Consider the following 17,122-nt stretch of genomic DNA (forward strand, 5'->3'; position numbering starts at 1 on the left):
GAATGTAAGAAAAACAATGTCTCTTTGATGATAGTGGCCAAATCCCTACAAGTTCTAGACTACAGAGATGTTTCTCTTAAAAAAAACTAGAGGAGGAGGAAAATTTGTCCATCCCTGATTCCTTGCCACAGACATTCTTTGTGTTTTTTTTTAAAATGCACTCAGGGTTCGTGTTGACAGGAAAACTAAAAGACATGCTGGAAAAATGCTATGGCATTGAATCAGTCAAGTACCATCTCAGACACAATAAGCTTCCAGCTGGCAGGTGGTTGGCATTCCATCTGGCTTCTTTATGGAAAATGAAAGAAAAAGGATGCATTGCCAATTGCCATCCACCCCTGGTGCTCTAGTGGTTACAAGGGCTAAATCCCAGATGCTGGAAGACTGAGAGGCATAAGCCAGTGGGATTCCCCCCCCCTTTCCATGTCCTCTTGAAATGACTGGCGCCTGAAGCACCTTGGACAGCTCTTTGGAAGTTCAGACTAAATCCCAGAGCGGATTCCACTGCCCCTCTGACATGGAGCCTTCAGCTACCAGTGCTTGAAATCAGCAGGAGCAGCACAACAGCCCGGTAGCCCCTTGCCTCTCCATGTTGGCATGGATTTTATTTTCAGCTTGAACATTTGCTGCCTGCCTTTCACTCAGGAACTCAAAGCAGCTAACATAGCACAGGACAGCCTTCCCTAGCCTGCTGTCCTCCTTCAATCTGCTGACCGGGTCTGATAGGAATTGTAATCTAAAATATCTGAAGGGAACCAGGCTTGGTTCTTTGCAAACAAATTACAAAAGGTAACCAAGGTTTATTTTGAGCAGTGGCTCATGGTGTGTTGGGGGGGGAAGGGAAGCATGCGACTATATACTGCAAATTCGTCTTTACACCATAGTTTAGCAAACCAGGCTATATGTGTTAATTGGCTTATCAATGCCAGACTCATGTGTGTGCGCACGTGCGTGCATGCATGCGAGATCATAGTGCCAAATTCAAAAGTGGCAGATCCCTTCATAATAGTCACAGTCATGCCCCCCTTTTAAGATTATAATCTGGCCAGGTTTGAACACTGCTTTCTTGCTTCTCTGTCACTATCACCGTTTGAATGTTCTTTCCCACCATCAGAGATATTGCTTGCATTCAGTGCCCACATGTTTATCTCCTGCTGCTACCAAACTGTATGATGATGTAGATGGGACACTATCATCAGGATTCACTGTCTCTTCTTCTGCAATTACAGAATTCTCACTCTCCACAACATGGCTTTTTGAAGTAGGAACTAATAGGACCTCCTTTCACTCTGACTGGCTCCAATCAGCAGGAAATGACATGGGAGCAAGTTAGAAGACTCTTCTCAGTGGCTAACACATTCCCCTTTCACACTGATTGGCTCACAGGATGCTGGAGACACAGGGAGCCTGCTGGGACCAGGCTCCCAAAAAAGTAAGGGGTCTAAGACCCCCTGCGACCCTGGATGACTACACCCTCTGTGTGTGTATGTTTATACACACACACACACACATATGTAACATAGAATAACACAGCATTCACTGTGGCAAGACCTACCTTACTCTGGAAAATTTTATTAGTCTTTATTAGAATAGTACATTGTGAGTACTACTTGCCCTGACGGTCCTCAATAGAGGAACTAACAAAATAAAGTGGACATGGGCAAACGAAATTGAGCCATTGTAGCAAAACAAGGTTTGGCTTTCACCTCTCCTACCAGCCCAACATATGAAGTTTTGGCCAAGCTACTATCCTCTCTGTTCCCATTGCCAGCCATAAAATTGAGAACCCCTGGCAGCCTACCTTGTTATAAGGATGAACATGGCAGACCGTCACATACTTTGCAAACTAATTTGCCAGTGCAACAACTTTAAAGGTTTTGGGGAATGTCCACAGCTCAGTGGTAGAACATCTGCTTTGCATGCAGAAGTATCAAGGTCCAGTCCAGGTAGGGTTAGGAAAGGCCCCTGCCTTAAACCTGGGGACCCATTGCCAATCCATGTATAAAGAGCCAGACATAGCTCAGCTAGATGTGTTCCAGGGCCAAAAAGGCTGGAGAATCCTGATGTACATGAGGCTGAATTGCAGCTCAGTGGCAGAGCACATGTCTGGCATACAAAAGGTTGCAGCTTCAGTCTCCAGGCAGGGTTGGGAACTCTGGAGAGCTGCTGCCGGTCAGTGAAGGCAATATTGAGCTAGACAGACCAAGGACCTGACTCAGTATAAAGTAACTTCCTAAATTCCTGTAGGCAGATTAAAAATGGGCCTTGCGAGAGCCAGTGTGGCGTAGTGGTTAAGGTGCTGGACTACAACCTGGGACACCCGGGTTCGAATTCCCACAGAGCCACGAAGCGCACTGGGTGACCTTGGGCCACTCACTGCCTCTCAGCCTCAGAGGGAGGCAACGGTAAACCCCCTCTGAATACCGCTTACCATGAAAACCCTATTCATAGCATCGCCATAAATCGGAATCGACTTGAAGGCAGTCCATTCCCATATTGCGGGAATACAGCTCCCATTCAGTTCAGCGAGGAGCTCATTTCAAACCTGCAGTTTTGACTATGCACTATGTGAAGAAGCATTTTCTTTTTCCTGTCGTGAATCTTCCAGCATTCGGCTTCTTTGGATGCCCACAAGTTGATGAGACTTATTGCAGCAACACTGAGTCTTTTCCAGCACACGCCTCCACACCCTCGTCCAATGCCTGCCAGAATAGCTGATCACTGCAGCCTCCGCCAGGACCTCAACATGGTTGGGCTTGACACGTTCGTTGAAAGATTCGGGACAGACAAAAGGAAGTCCTCCTTTACACACTGCGGAGCTAAACTACGGAATTCACTCATGCAGGACACATTGATGGCCACCAGCTTGGGTGGCTTTAACAGAGGATTAGCATGCTTCTGAATAGCAGTTGCCAGAAGCCGCTGGAGGGGCAAGTGGTCTTGCGCTCCAGTCCTGCTTGTGGGCTTCCAATTGAGGTATCTGGTTGGCCACGGTGAGAACAGGATGCTGGACTAGATGGGCCACTGGCCTGATCCAGCAGGTTCTTCTTAGGTTCTTACATTATGAATAAGCAACTAAACTGCAGGAAAGGAGAGCCCACTGCCTCCTGCAGTGATCTGCTCCACGGTCAAACAGCTGTTACTCCAAGGAAGTTTCTTCTACTGTTTAGCTAAACATAGGAGGACGTCAGACCACTGGTCTACCTAGCTTAGTACTGTCTACACTGGCTGGCAGTGGCTCTCCAGGGTTTCAGGCAGGAGACTTTCCCAGCCCTACTTGGAGATGCCATTTGGGATTGAACCTGGGACCTTCTGCATGCCAAGCAGATGTTCTGCTACTGAGCTACAGCCCTTTCCAGCTGCTGCTCTATTCCCTGAGCCTTGCTGGATCCAACCAAAGCCAATCTAGTCCAGCGTCCTCTTCTCACAGTGGCCAAGCAGAGGACCTAATGGGGAACCCGCACACAGGACCTGAGTGCAACAGCAACTCTCCCCTCCTGCAGTTTCCAGCAACAGGTATTCAGAAGCATACTGCCTCCAGCTATGGAGGCAGAGCATAGCTGTCATGGCCAGTAGCCACTGATAGCCTTCTCCTCCATGAATTTGTCTAATCTTCTTTTAAAGCCATCCAAGTTGGTGGCCATCACTGACTCCTGTGGGAGTGAATTCCACAGTTTAACTGCGTGAAGGACTTTCTTTTGTCTGTCCTGAATCTTCCAACATTCAGCTTCATTGGATGTCTACAAGTCTAGTGTTATGAGGGAGAAAAATGTTTCTCTATCCCCTTTCTCTGTCTCATGCATAATTTTATATACTTCTATCATGTTGCCTCTTTTCTCTAAATTAAAAACCCCCAAATGCTGCAACCTTTCCTCATAGGGGAGTTGTTCCAGCCCTTTGATCATTCTGGCTGCCCTTCTTTGAACCTTTTCCAGCTCTACAATTCTACTGCCTTCAACAGCAGAAGGAAAGCATAGCCATCAGAGCTAGTAGCCACTGATAGCCTTATCCTTTATGAATTTGACACTTCTCAGGGCGGTTTGGGCTCTGGAACCCTCCAGTTGCAAATGCCACACTTGAGATCACCTTCAGTGCTGGGCAATGGTTCATTTTAATAACATATACACTTAAAATCACCATGCGAAATAAAAACACTCCAAGGTGCTTCTACCAAGGAAGGAGAAAAGGGAGCATCAAAACAATTCCCAAAGTTTATTTTTGGTCTGGGGCCTTTTGGAGAAAGATTGCCAAGGCAGCCTGTACGTGCTGCAGGATTGCAGAGCCAACAACCGATAGAATTATGCAAGATCCTCTGAGGAAATGGCTTCAGATGGTCTGGGACAGGCAGCGTGGTGGATTCAAAAGCACACAAGCAGCAGCATTCACCACCTATGGTACAGAAGAGAAGATAATCCAGATTACAAACAGGCAAAGAATAATGGGGGGGGGAAGAGTGGATGGCCAGGAAAACCTTCACCATCTACATTTTTATTACGAATTGATAAAAAGGTTAGATTGCAACACAGGTACATAGGAAGTTCCTTTACACCATTGGTTCACCTAGCCCAGATTTGTCTACACTAGGGATGGGTGAAAATTTAGATTCAGTTTGCATTTCAAGCATTCGCAATTTCTGAAGCAATATGAGAACCGGAACACAGCCACCCTTCAAAACTGGCATTTATTAGAATGTTGGGACGTGGTTCGGCAGCTAAATAACATTTTAAAAAATGCATATATTAGGGGAAAGTGGGCATAAAAATGAATGCATGAGTGAAAATAACAGGCAAAAAGGCATGAAATGATGAGAAATGGCTGGCAAAAATGGGTACCTTTGTCAAAACTGCTTCCAAAAATGTGTTTATTTGGAGACATTTGCACCAAAATGGTGGAGAATATTCATGAGGATTTAAAAAATAAAATCACAGATTGCCGTACAAATGCAGAGAACTGAATTTAACATTGGGAAAATGAGAAACTGAGAGAACCGAAAGAGACAGATCTTTCCATCCCTAGTCTACCCCAAGCGCATGGACGTTTTTTCAACCTGAGGGCCACATTTCCTTCTAGGCAACCTTCCAGGGGCCACATGCCAGTGGTTGGCGGGGCCAGAGGGAAAAACGGGTGGAGCAAGGACTGTGAATTCTACTTTTGTACAGTTTGCTAGTTTCAACACACATTCACACACCTCGCTCTACGCTCCATGCAGGCAACCAACAGGCATGATCAGAGTTCAAGGGCATATTGCAGCCAGGCAAAAGCTCTCAAAGCAGGACATGAAGTAAGGCTGGTGAGAGTTGTAGCCTGAGGAGAGTCCCAAGCCAGATCCAGAGTGGTCTGGATCGTCATCAGCGGAGGAAGGGTGCCTGGGTCGTAATAAAAGCTAAAACCTTCTCTGTTAATTTTTACCTCTGTAGTCCCTTCACTACCACTCGCTATATATATGTGTGTGCGTATGTGTGTATATATACATACATACATACATATATATGTATATATATATATTATATTTTATGTATTTTAACTGCATTTCATGTATTTCAATTTATTTAATGTTTTTGTGATCTTTATTGTGTACAATTTTTATTATGTACATGTTTGATTTTATTGTAAGCCGCTGTGAGTGCCCTATTATAGGGTAGAAGGGCAGGATAGAAATATTTTTTAAAAATAAAGTGAACAGCTGTGAACTCTTTGTATTACAATCCCATTCGTTGCAGAATTTGACCGCATGTCCATGGTGCAGACCTTTGGCCTGAGGGCCAGATGCGGCCCCCAGGGTCTCTCCCTCCGGACCATAGCTCTCCACCTCGTTTCCTTCCCTGAGCCCCATTTCCTCCACTTTCCAGCTGTTTTCCTCTCTGACCAGCTGAGCAGCAGGGGAAGATTGCAGGGGGGGAGATTTCTACTTCCCCTCCCCATGATCTGCTGCCCCCTCCCCCACAAACTGCTCAGATTATCAGAGAGAGAGAAAGAGCTGAGAAGGAAAGGAGAGGTCATAAAGGACCTCCTATAACAGAGGAGAGGAAGACACAAACTAATTTGTGCAACTGGCAGTAAGGTCCAGTTTCACAGGTCAGTTCAGTACACACACCTGTCACCTGCACACAAAGAGAGAAAATAAGTGCACTGCAATCCTGAACCCTAGACTGCCATCCTACACCATCTCACCTAAACGAAAGTCTCACTGAATTCAACAGGGCTTAATTATGAGGCATGATGGGATTACAATGGATCTCTGCAGAGATCCTTTTTTATTGTGCATTCATGATGATTTGCGCTCACGATGCTGTTGGGGCTGTCATACGCGTTCCTGATTTCAATACTGTTTACCCCTGCAAAAGTCTTGGGTTGGTCACACTGTTTCACTTCTAATCAGTGCATGTCCCATAACTTCCTGCTGAATAAACCCACCACTAATGCAGTTATTGGGTCAAGAACATGTTGCAGAAGACACCCGCAAGAAAAAGCCCCCCCCCCAAAATCTATGAGACAGAGCCAGGTGGAAAAGACACGCCGTTAAAATGACAGAACAGGGAGCCCCAGAACACCCTCTGAGCCTAGGAATTTGTTTTCAGTACTAGAACCGAACTAAGCTCAGGTGGAATAAACAGTTTTGTTCTTGCCATTGTTAAACAACTGGCAGTCAAACACTTGTTGGTCTACTGCAAAACACCCAGAGATCTACCAGTAGGTCCAGATCTACCTTCTGACCACCCATGAACCACAGCTACACTAGCACTGTAAAACTTGCAGGTCATTTATTAAGCAGTTACAATTTGTCGAAGATGATGACATCATGTCCGATACTTTTGAGCGAACGACAAGTTCATAAGATGAAACTTTTTTTAAAAAAATGACAATCCTCCCAAACATTGTTTGGAACCAATGAACCAAATCAGTCAGCTCAAGTCTTTGCCAGCTAGTAAATTAGCCAGAAAGAGACGTTTAAAGCAGTGTAACATAGTGAGCACATTCTTTCCATGCCACAGACTCAGGCTGTTCAAAGAAACTGTCACATACGCGGTGCCAGAGACTGCTCAGACACAGAATATTTCACCTCAGGTTCATCGGTTCCCATTTGGATGGTGGCGTCTACTGAACGACAGCATCCATTCACTTTAGGCAGCTTTGGGATTATTTGGCACAAAACGTCTGATTGAGTAGTTCCAGTTCAGCTCCCAAGAAGAAAGGTGACCAAATTAAAAACAATTGTGGGTGCTGGGGAAAATCAGAACATTGTAGGTTGGCTGAATGGCAGCCATCTTGGCCAGGAAAAGGAATGTCTGATCCATGAACAAAGCAAAAGAATAAAGGGGGATGGGCTGAGAGCACATGATACAGTCATCTTACTGAAGCGAAGGAAGTTTCGGTCTGGTCAGTGCCTGGAAGGGAGACACACTGGAACCAGGTGTTGGAAGAAATGCATCATCATAACCATCATTATTATTTAAATTTATATCTTGCCCTTCCTCCCAGAAGGAGCCCAGGGCAACAAACAAATGACAAAACATCTATAAAACATATTAAAAACACTATAAAAACAAAACAACTCTTTAAAAAACATGTTTAATCAAAAACATCTTTAAAAGCATCTGTCAAACAATTCCAGCACAGACACAGACTGGGAATAAGGTCTCCACTTAAAAGTCTTGTTGAATGAGGAAAGTCTTCAATATGTGCCAAAAAGACAACAGAGATAGCGCCTATTTAATATTTAAGGGGAGGGAATTCCAAAGTGTCAGTGCCGCAACACTAAAAGTCAATTTCCTATGTTGGGCAGAGCAGACCTCCTGATAAGATGGTATCTGCAGGAGGCCCTTCACCTGCAGAGTGCAGTGATCGACTTGGTATATAAGGGGTGAGATGATCTTTCTGCATGCCTTAAACAAGTGCCTGGATGCAGTCATGGCCTGAATCAGATCTAATGGACTGAATCCCAACAAGAATCCGAAGTAGAAGCCCTGGGCTCCTACTGGGAGGAAGGGTGGGATATAAAGCAAATAAATAAAATAAATAAGATGGAGGCCCTATGAATGGGTGGTTCCCAAATCTGGGCATCCTGAGTACCAGCTCTGGTTGGGGTTCTACTCCTTCTGAAGGAGGTGTACGGTTTTTTTTGGGGGGAGGGGTATTTGCTAGATCATTGCTCTCACTAGAGATCCAGGTGATCTCAGAGGCTCAGAGTAATTATTATCAACTTGAGTTAGTGCACCAACTATGACTTTTCCTGGACAGTGGTCCATACATTAGTAACCTCTCAGACTACTGCCATGTGCTTTAAGTGGGGCCACCTTTGTGCCTGGTTCAGAAGCTGCAGCTGGTGCAAAATGCAGCTGCTAGGGTGCTTAGTGGGACACCCAGCTTTACAGAAGGTTGAAAGATCTGCATTGGGCACCTATTATTTGGTTGCTTATTTCATTTATGTAAAGCTTCCTATTAAGCATCTCAAAGTGATTTCACAATGGTAGACAGACAGACAGACAGGCAGATAGAAAACAACTGCAGATACAAAACCAGTGTCAGATCCAATACAGATACCAACTGGGATAAAAAAACTCAGCTTAGAAGGCTTGTTGAAAGAGGAAGGTCTTCAGAGATGTGTGATATGTAACGGGAGGGTGTTCCAAAGAGGAAGGCAATGGTAAACCACCTCTGAATACTGCTTACCATGAAAACCCTATTCATAGGGTTGCCATAAGTTGGAATCGACTTGAAGGCAGTCCGTTCCATTTCCATTCCAAAGGATAGGGGCCACCATCCTAACGGCCTGATTCTGACACAGTGTCCATCTCCTGATAAGATAGTACCAGAAGGGTGCCCTCTCCTGCAGAGCACAGTGATCAGTTGCGTATATAAGGGATGAGATGATTTTTTAGGTATCCTGGTTCCAAGCTGTAGGAGACTCAGGTGACAGTGGGATGGAAGACTGCCAGTGGTGAGAGGTGTGGCTACCATCCAATGCATGCAAGTTAACATGTGGAATGCCCTTTGGCAATAGTGACTCTCCCCCTAGGTAGGTATACTTCTTCAGGTCCCCCCCCTCAGAGGGAGGCTTGGAGGGTGATGACAAGGGAGAGGGCCTTTTCCGTTGTGGTCCTTGTCTGTGGAATGTTCTCTCCAGAGAGGTCCATCTGGCACCTTTGTTGACATCTTTTCAGCTCCAGGTAAAGATTTATCTTTTTCCCCAGGCACTTGGATAGACTGAGACAATTCTTTTTGTTACTAATCTACTGCCAAAGCTTCCTGTGGCTGTTATGTGGGTTCTTTGTTCTCTTTTATGGTTTTTATGGTATTATGTATTTGTATTTATGTATTTAATATGCCATAAGTCAGTTGGAGACCTTTTTGGAAACAAGCAACTAACAAGTTTAAATTATTATACTAATACGATATTAAGTTCAGCATTGGGAATTAATGTCTCACCTGTTTTGTTTTACGCTGTTAAATTTTAGGTTAATTTACTTGTTTTGTTTTATATAATGTATAGAATTTTTGTATTTATTGACATTATTATGATTTTAATTGTTCTTAATATATTATTAATTCTTACATTTATTACTGTTCATTTGGGCACAATTTTGTGGAAAATTCACATACAAATAAACTGATGATGACGAAGAAGCTCTATATGGCTGTTATTATTATTTATTGGGCTTATTAGTCACTTGTTACCTAAAAGGTCTCCAAGTGACTTATATTTAAAAACATAAATGTAAATATTTTATAACATTAAAAATTCATATAAAACATTAACATTCTCATTCAAACACCTACAATTCATATACTCACCCAGGCATACAAAAGCAACCCACCAAAAGAACCACAGAAAGCTTTGGCAACACACCGACAGCAGAATGAAATCATCTCAGTCCATCAAAAGCCTGGGGGAAAAGGTAAGTCTTTACCTAGGGCTGAAAAGATGGCAGCAAAGGCATCAGTTAGACCTTGCTGGGGACAGCATTCCACAAGTGGGGAGCCACAACTGAAACAGCCTTCTATTAGCCCTCTATCAGCTACCAAGCCAATTTCAAGATTTTGTTGTTGACATTTCCAGCCCTAAACAGGATACCTAGCAGATTGCTTCCCCCAGTACAGACCAACCTGATCCTCCAAAGAGTCTCTGCTTCTTGTTCCCTGAGTAGAGGATTGTCATTTGGTGATACCATGGAAACAGACCTTCTCAGTGACAGTACCCACCCTCTGGAATACCTTTCCTCGGGTAATTTGTGAGGCATAGAGAGTAATAAATGCCTCTTAAAAACATGTGTGTTCACCCAAGCTTTCCTGGACTCTGATGCTTAATGCATAATTTTTAACAATTTTGTACACAGCTCCATTTTATTTCTGATGTACAAATGCATTTTGTTCTTATCTAGTTTTTAAGAAATATTGTTGAATGTTATGTTTTTACTGTTTTTATGTAAACCGCTTAGAGATTTGTATTATGTTAAGAGGTATTAAAAAGTTTAAAAATAAATGAAGATTACAATTGCTATGGAACAGTCTTCACCACACTTGGTGCCCTCCAGATGTTGCTAGACTCCAACTCCCACAAGCCCCAGCCAAAGTAGCCAATAGTCAGGAGTGATGGGAGTTGGAATCAAACAGGTTCTAGATGGCACCAGGTTGGGGAAGGCTGTAATGGATGGTGCAACAGGATACAGACTTCACTCCATGGCTTCCCCTTTGGTTTTACTAGCAGCCTCATATGCAGCATTACTTGGAAATTCAAAGAAACCAAAACTTAACTGCAGTTTTGAAATCAATTGTTAAAATCAGTACAGTTTTGCAAGGTTCAGATTGATTCAAGATGGCTTCCAACTGTATCCACAGCTGAAAACCTACTCCTTGGTCTCAGGAACCATCAACTTTGGTTACAATATTTTAAGAGGTGTCCAAATGCATAATGAACAAACAACTTTCCCAAATAAATAGTAGATGTATCCGCCATAAAGCACAGCCAGGAAGCAAGGTAGGGGGCACAGCACATTCCTAACATAACTTGGTGTGCTCTACATGCCTTTCCGGGGGAGAACCTTGTCACCTTTTGCCTGGGCTGGTATTTCCATTCCACACACACACATGCACCTGGATGGGGCTGTTTGAAAAACGACTGTAAAAGGAAAAGTGATTAATAGGCAAAATGTTACCCTTGGCAGAGATGGCTAGAGAAATGCATTAATACCCTGAAGATAAGACAGATCCCAAAGATAAGAGTATAGTTTCATTCAAGGGAGTGAAGGAAAAGGTCTGTGTCTGAGGACAGATTCAGAACTAGAGCTGTGTTGAATGTTCAAACGTGAGTGTTTTTGGTGCAGAAATAGTGCTTTTGAGGGTGCTGTTTCTTTTGCAGCTGTTTGCCGTCAGTTTGTTGCTGAAGTGGCAGATGCTCCTGTGCCTTTTTAAAACAAAAAAAAATTGAGAAACACAAAGCTGTTTCTTCCTGGGGAAGTGTTCTCAGCCAATTGGTGATTACATGACAAACATGATGATGTTGTGACACAGCCAATCCAATCTGGCTATACGATCATGTCACACAGCCAGTTCAAAGCGAGGGTAATGGTTCCTGCCCTCACTTTGAACGGGCGAACATTTCTGCCCTGTTTGTACCACTCCCCTTGAAAAAAGAAAAACCAGCCCTGATTCAGATCATTTTCCCTTGAGAGGACTTTTGCTGTGTCTGAGTGGTGAGCATGCAGTGAGCAAATCTAATGTGAGATGGACTCTGTTGCCACAATAGTTGTAGGAAGCTATTGGATATATCTTAAAACAGCTACACTGGTTGCCGGTTGTTTTCCAGCTCCAATTCAAGATGCTTGCTCTGATGTTTAAAGCCCTAAATGACTTGGGACCAAATATCTGCAAGAACATCTTCCATATCAACCTCCCTGTGCTCTAAGATGGGCAGAAGAGGCTCTTCTGGTGGTTCCTATGTGGGATGAGGTACATGGTGTGTGGGTCTGGGAAAGGGCTTTTTCAGTGGTGGCTCCTTGTATGTGGAATGCTCTCCCTATGTGGTGTGTCTGGCCTCATCTCTTTACAACTTCAAGTGGTTGGTCAACACTTAAGTCTGGGGGAAGTGCAAGAATTCCACCCAATTGTCAGTCTTTGTCAGCTGCACCATGGTGACTGATGGCACAGTAAAACAATTAGTTGGTGGCTGGCCAGGCAGTGGCTGGGTTGTAAAACTGCTGAGGCTTTGAGATAGCGAGGGAAAGGAAGAGAGGAGCTGGGGTCTTTTTCCAATCAACGATACCAGTTGGGTTCAGCAAGTGAAGTCTGGCAAAGCACTCCAAGGACCAAAATATTTGGAAGGGTCCGGGTTACAAGCAAGGCTGGTGAAGGTTCAACGTTGCTTCCAGCGGAGGGCGAAAGGCCCCTCGTGGTCTTTTGAACTCCACTCCCTGGTGCAGGTGGTTGCAGTCAGCCCTCCGGCTCCCAGCAGCTTGCAACCGCCTGTGTTGCTCAGCTACTCACTGGCTTCTCTGCAGGGGGCACTCTTAAATACCTAAAACCTTTGATGCAGTGCAAGGGTACATTGGAACATATATCAAGTGAGATCATTGGCCCATCACGCTCAGTATTGTTTACACGGACTGGCAGTGGCTGTCCAGGATTTCAGACTGGGGTTTCTTCCAGCCCTACCTGGGGAAGGAGAGGATTGAACCTAGGACCTGCATGCAAAGCAGATGTTCCACCACTGAGTTAGGTCCCTTCCCCTAAGGGTAAACAATAACCAGATCTTACATCCTCTGGCTTGGTCAGCTCCTTGTAGGGTAAACTGGCTGGTTTCCTTCGTCCACTCTGCCACTTTTCCCAGAATTTGGTGAACAGGTACTTGTCCATAGATTCAGCAATCTCCCAAGGAGTATCCAACTTTTGAAAATCCTCCGATGGAAGCGTTTGGATATATCTGGAGGCATGCTGTTAAAAGGGTTAGCCTGTATTACCATTCCTTCAAAACCCCACCTGCAAAATCCAACCAGCCTTCCCCTGCCTGGTGCCCTCCACATATTTTGGACTACAACTCCCTTCAATCCCAGTCTGCACAGATTGTGTCATGGTTCTCCTCACACCTCCAGTGCAATCCTGCAAAATGTAGTTCTGCAAAGGCTCTCTAAAAAGAGAATTCTCAGCACCTAACATTTTTAGACTGCGTATGGGTGGGAGGTAACTGAAAGTACCTTGCTGCATTCCAAATGAATTTATTTGTTTGTTTGTTTGTTTATTATTTGATTTATATCCTGCCCTTCCTCCCAGCAGGAGCCCAGAGCGGCAAACAAAAGCACTAAAAACACTTTAAAACATCATAAAAACAGACTTTAAAATACATTAAAACAAAACAACTTTAAAAACGTTTTTTTTAAAGTTTTGAAGACATCTTTAAAAAAGGATAAAAAACATATTGTTTTAAAAAAAGGTTTAAAAACATATTAAAAAGCAATTCCAACACAGAAGCAGACTGTGTTTGAAATTTATCTTTAAAAATTTACCTTTTTCTCTCTCCCAAGGCAAGCTTTGAAATACGTGTTCTGAAAATCTTCAGCATAATCAGTTTGAACCAAGGAAAAGCTAGCAGCGGAAAGCTCCTAATGGATAGCACTGATGTGGCTCTATGTTAGAGCAGCATGGCTGCAACTGTGCGTATGTCCCGCCCTCTTGCAAAACATCAGGGCAGTGTGCAGCAACATAAAAACATTTTAAAAGCAATACAAAATCATCATTAAAATGACTGGCTAATCAAGAGACATTTTAAACAGCTGCATAGTGGGTTTTGTGGTTAGAGTGTTGGACTAGGACCTGGGAAACTAGGGTTTGAGGTTACATCCACAGCAGACACCTAAAGCACTCTTATACCAGGGCTGCGTATTGCCAACATGTCACCCTACTGCTGAAAGAATTGCACTGGCTGCCCATTTGCTCCCAGGCTAAGTTCAAGGTTCTGGTTTTGGTGCACAAAGCCCTATATAGCTTGGGACCAGGATACCTGAAGGACCGTCTTATCCCTTATATGCCCAGTCGATCACTGTGCTCTACAGGTGAGGGCCTCCTGCAGATACCATCAGGAGGTATCAGGAGGTCCGTTCCGCACAACATATGAAGTGGACCTTTAGTGTAGTGGCACTTACCCTTTGGAATTCCCTCCCCTTAAAAATTAGACAGGCACCATCTGTGTTATCTTTTTGGCGCCTACTGAAGATCTTCCTCTTTCAACAAGTCTTTTAAGTAGAGACCTTATCCCAGTCTGCGTCTGTGCTGGAATTGCTTTTTAAGATGTTTTTAATGCTGTTTTTAAAAAGATATCTTTAAAGATGCTTTGTTTTAATATGTTTTTAAATATGCTTTTAAAGATGTTTTTAAAGATGTTTTGTTTTAATATGTTTTAAAGTCTTTTGTTTTTAAGAAGTTTTAGAGTGTTTTTTAGCGTTTTTGTTTGCCGTCCTGGGCTTCTTCTGGGAGGAAGGGCGGGTTATAAATTAAACAAATTAACAAATTAAACAGCAAATTAAGAAATTAAACAACTAAATAAATAAATTCTGACAGCTGATCTGGTTAGAAAGGTCTTCTGTAATGCAAACTGCAATGCTGGGGTCACGCCATGAGTGAAAAACCTGCTGCGACTGTTCTTAAATATCTAACACCTGTCTTCCCCATCAAGATGACTCCTGATGCCTAAAAAATGAGCGAATCGATTCCAATTTCTCTAGAAAGATAGGGATTTGTTTTATTCCAGGTTGGACTACTTGTTTATCTGGCCCAGGAGCATCTGCCCTGGCTGGAAGCGGCTCTCCAGGGCAGAGAAAGGTCATTTCCCTCACTTGCTCCCTGTTTGTTTTGACCAAAGCGTCCAAGGACTGAACCTGAGATGGATCTTCTGTAGGCAAAGCTGGCATCCTACCAATGAGCTACAATCTCTTCCCTGTACACATCCAGCATCAGGTGTCGAGAAGCTTTCTTTTTGGGAGAGTTCTAGGGTTGCAAGCTTTAATTTGTACATCAATCAGCTAAAGTTTTAGGAACAGGGGAGGGTGCTGTATACCAGGTCAGCACACTGGCCCATCTAGCTCAGTTGTGTCTGCTGTGACTGGAAGTGGCTCTCCAAAGCTTATTATTTATTTATTTAATTTGTATCCCGCCCTTCCTCCCAGGAGGAGCCCAGGGCGGCAAATGAAGCACCAAAAAACTTTAAAACTTCATAAAAACAGATCTTAAAATACATTAATACAAAACAGCATTAAAAACAATTAAAAAAACAACCTTAAAAAGGGTTAAAAACATTATTAAAAAATAATGCTTAGAGCAAAGGCCTTCCTCAGCCTTGGCATCAACGGAGGCTGGTCTGTTAGTGCAAACGAGGCACTGCCCTACCAACCGCAGGGTGTCCTCAGTCAGCCTCCACCTGCTTCATTCCAACTGTGGCCGTTTCTGGACCGTGATAGCCTGACCACTGTTGTCCACGCACTGGTAATCTCCAGGCTGGATTACTGTAATGCGCTCTATGTGGGGCTGCCCTTGAGGTTGGTCTGGAAGCTAAAGCTGGTGCTGTATTAAAAATATGATTTAATATTTTTGGCGCTTTTGTTTGCCACCCTGGGCTCCTGCTGAGAGGAAGGGTGGGATATAAATCAAATAATAAATAAACCAGTCCAGGGCGTGCCATTGGCTGTCATCTTCCTTCTCAGTCTTACAGAGCTACAATTCCCAGAGTGGTTAACATTAGTCAGCCCCTCTTCCTGGGGAATACTGGGAACTGTAGCTTTGTGAAGGGAATAAGAGTCTCCTAACGGCACCCTTAACAAACTATGGGCTCATTCACACGGGAGCTGAACTTCACAGAAAGTTTCGCAGTTTTTGCCACCTCAATAGATTGGCAAGGTTCACACTTCCTACCTTCAAATCCGCTATTTTCCTTTCACACAAGTAGGCAATTCCTCTGGAAAGGGTTAGGATCATTTTTTCCTTGTGGCCCCGCCCCTAATTTTATGTGTTTACTCCCTCCGGAGTAGCAATATTGCTAATGGAGAAGGGGAGGGTTTTTTTTGCAAGCTTCATTGTTTCTTGTCAATGCAGTTGACACAAAACTGTATGAGACTGAATAGAGGGGGAGTGAGTGAAAGGCAAAGTAGGCAGCAGCTGCTGCAGCTTTCGCACACAGCAGAGAGAGGGGGAGCTGGCGATGGGGCATAAGACAGCCTGCCCACTAAAAAAACATCAAGACAAAGCACCTACACAGAGAAGCACAGCAAAGCTGAGACAGTTTTTCCTTTCCTTTTTGCATTATAATTGGATTGGGTTGATACGGGAAAACTGTGTGATAGATGCTGATTGCCTGCATCGTCATGTGAACCATGCAAATTAAACGGGGATGCAAGTAGCACCACTCTCACAGTAAGTCGCTGTGTGAATGAGCCCTACAGCTCCCAGGATTCTTTAGGGGAAGCCTGTCAGGTCCCTTCCTGTCAGGATCCCACCTCAGGCCACCACCTGCTAGGATCCCGCCTGTGGCTACTGCCTTGTCACAGTCCCACCTCAGGGTCCTGGTTTTTAAATGGTTCTCTCACCGGCTCTAGCAAAGATATCTCAAGATCCCACTGCTAGGCAGCACCACCAGTCACTCCCAGTAATTCAATATTGCCTTGAGACTGAGCCTTAGTCTCCTCCAGGCCTATTGATACTTTGTGTCTGGGTGCACTTGCAGGCCACAACCCCCCTGTATCTTTGTGCCTGTAAAGCATACAGCCCTGGGTTGCTCTGGATACCTGATGATGTTACACTATCTCTTCACCGCTGCCACCATTGATACTGTTGCCCAACCTTGGTATATGCCCTGCCCACTCTTCTGGTCTGTGTAAACCCAGCCAAGGATCATGCGTTAGGTAAACCAAGAAATATTTATTTATATATACAGGAATAACAAGATTATTTAAAGGCATAGTTTAACAAGCGTATGGTTTCATCAGATGCGTTATTCTTTATGTTACTAGTTGTCAATAACCTGCCTCACTACCAGCCTAATCCAATCCAACCCACAAAACCGACCAACAGCCTCCCTCAGAACTCCCATCAACCGAACTCTCCTCATCACCAACTGTCATCCTCTTATTTATACCTTCAGACA

General features: G+C 44.0%; 1 protein-coding gene across 6 annotated transcripts in view; it reads right to left on the reverse strand.

Moving 5' to 3' along the window:
- Window positions 1–4,139: 4,139 nt before the first annotated feature.
- LOC133390130 (protein phosphatase 1 regulatory subunit 7-like) overlaps window positions 4,140–17,122 on the reverse strand; it is a 48,551-nt gene continuing 35,568 nt past the window's right edge. For 4 of the 6 annotated variants that reach the window (XM_061638078.1, XM_061638075.1, XM_061638073.1 and 1 more), the window contains 2 exons: window positions 12,751–12,927; window positions 4,140–4,389 (listed from right to left, as the gene is read on the reverse strand). In XM_061638078.1, coding sequence (XP_061494062.1) covers window positions 12,765–12,927 — 163 coding nt within the window. In that variant the 3' untranslated portion in view covers window positions 4,140–4,389; window positions 12,751–12,764. The remainder of the gene's footprint in view (window positions 4,390–12,750; window positions 12,928–17,122) is intronic. The other 2 variants (XM_061638076.1, XM_061638074.1) reach the window with 1 other exon arrangement.

This window comes from Rhineura floridana, chromosome 8 (assembly GCF_030035675.1).
Source record: "Rhineura floridana isolate rRhiFlo1 chromosome 8, rRhiFlo1.hap2, whole genome shotgun sequence".
Classification (NCBI taxonomy): Eukaryota; Metazoa; Chordata; class Lepidosauria; order Squamata; family Rhineuridae; genus Rhineura; species Rhineura floridana.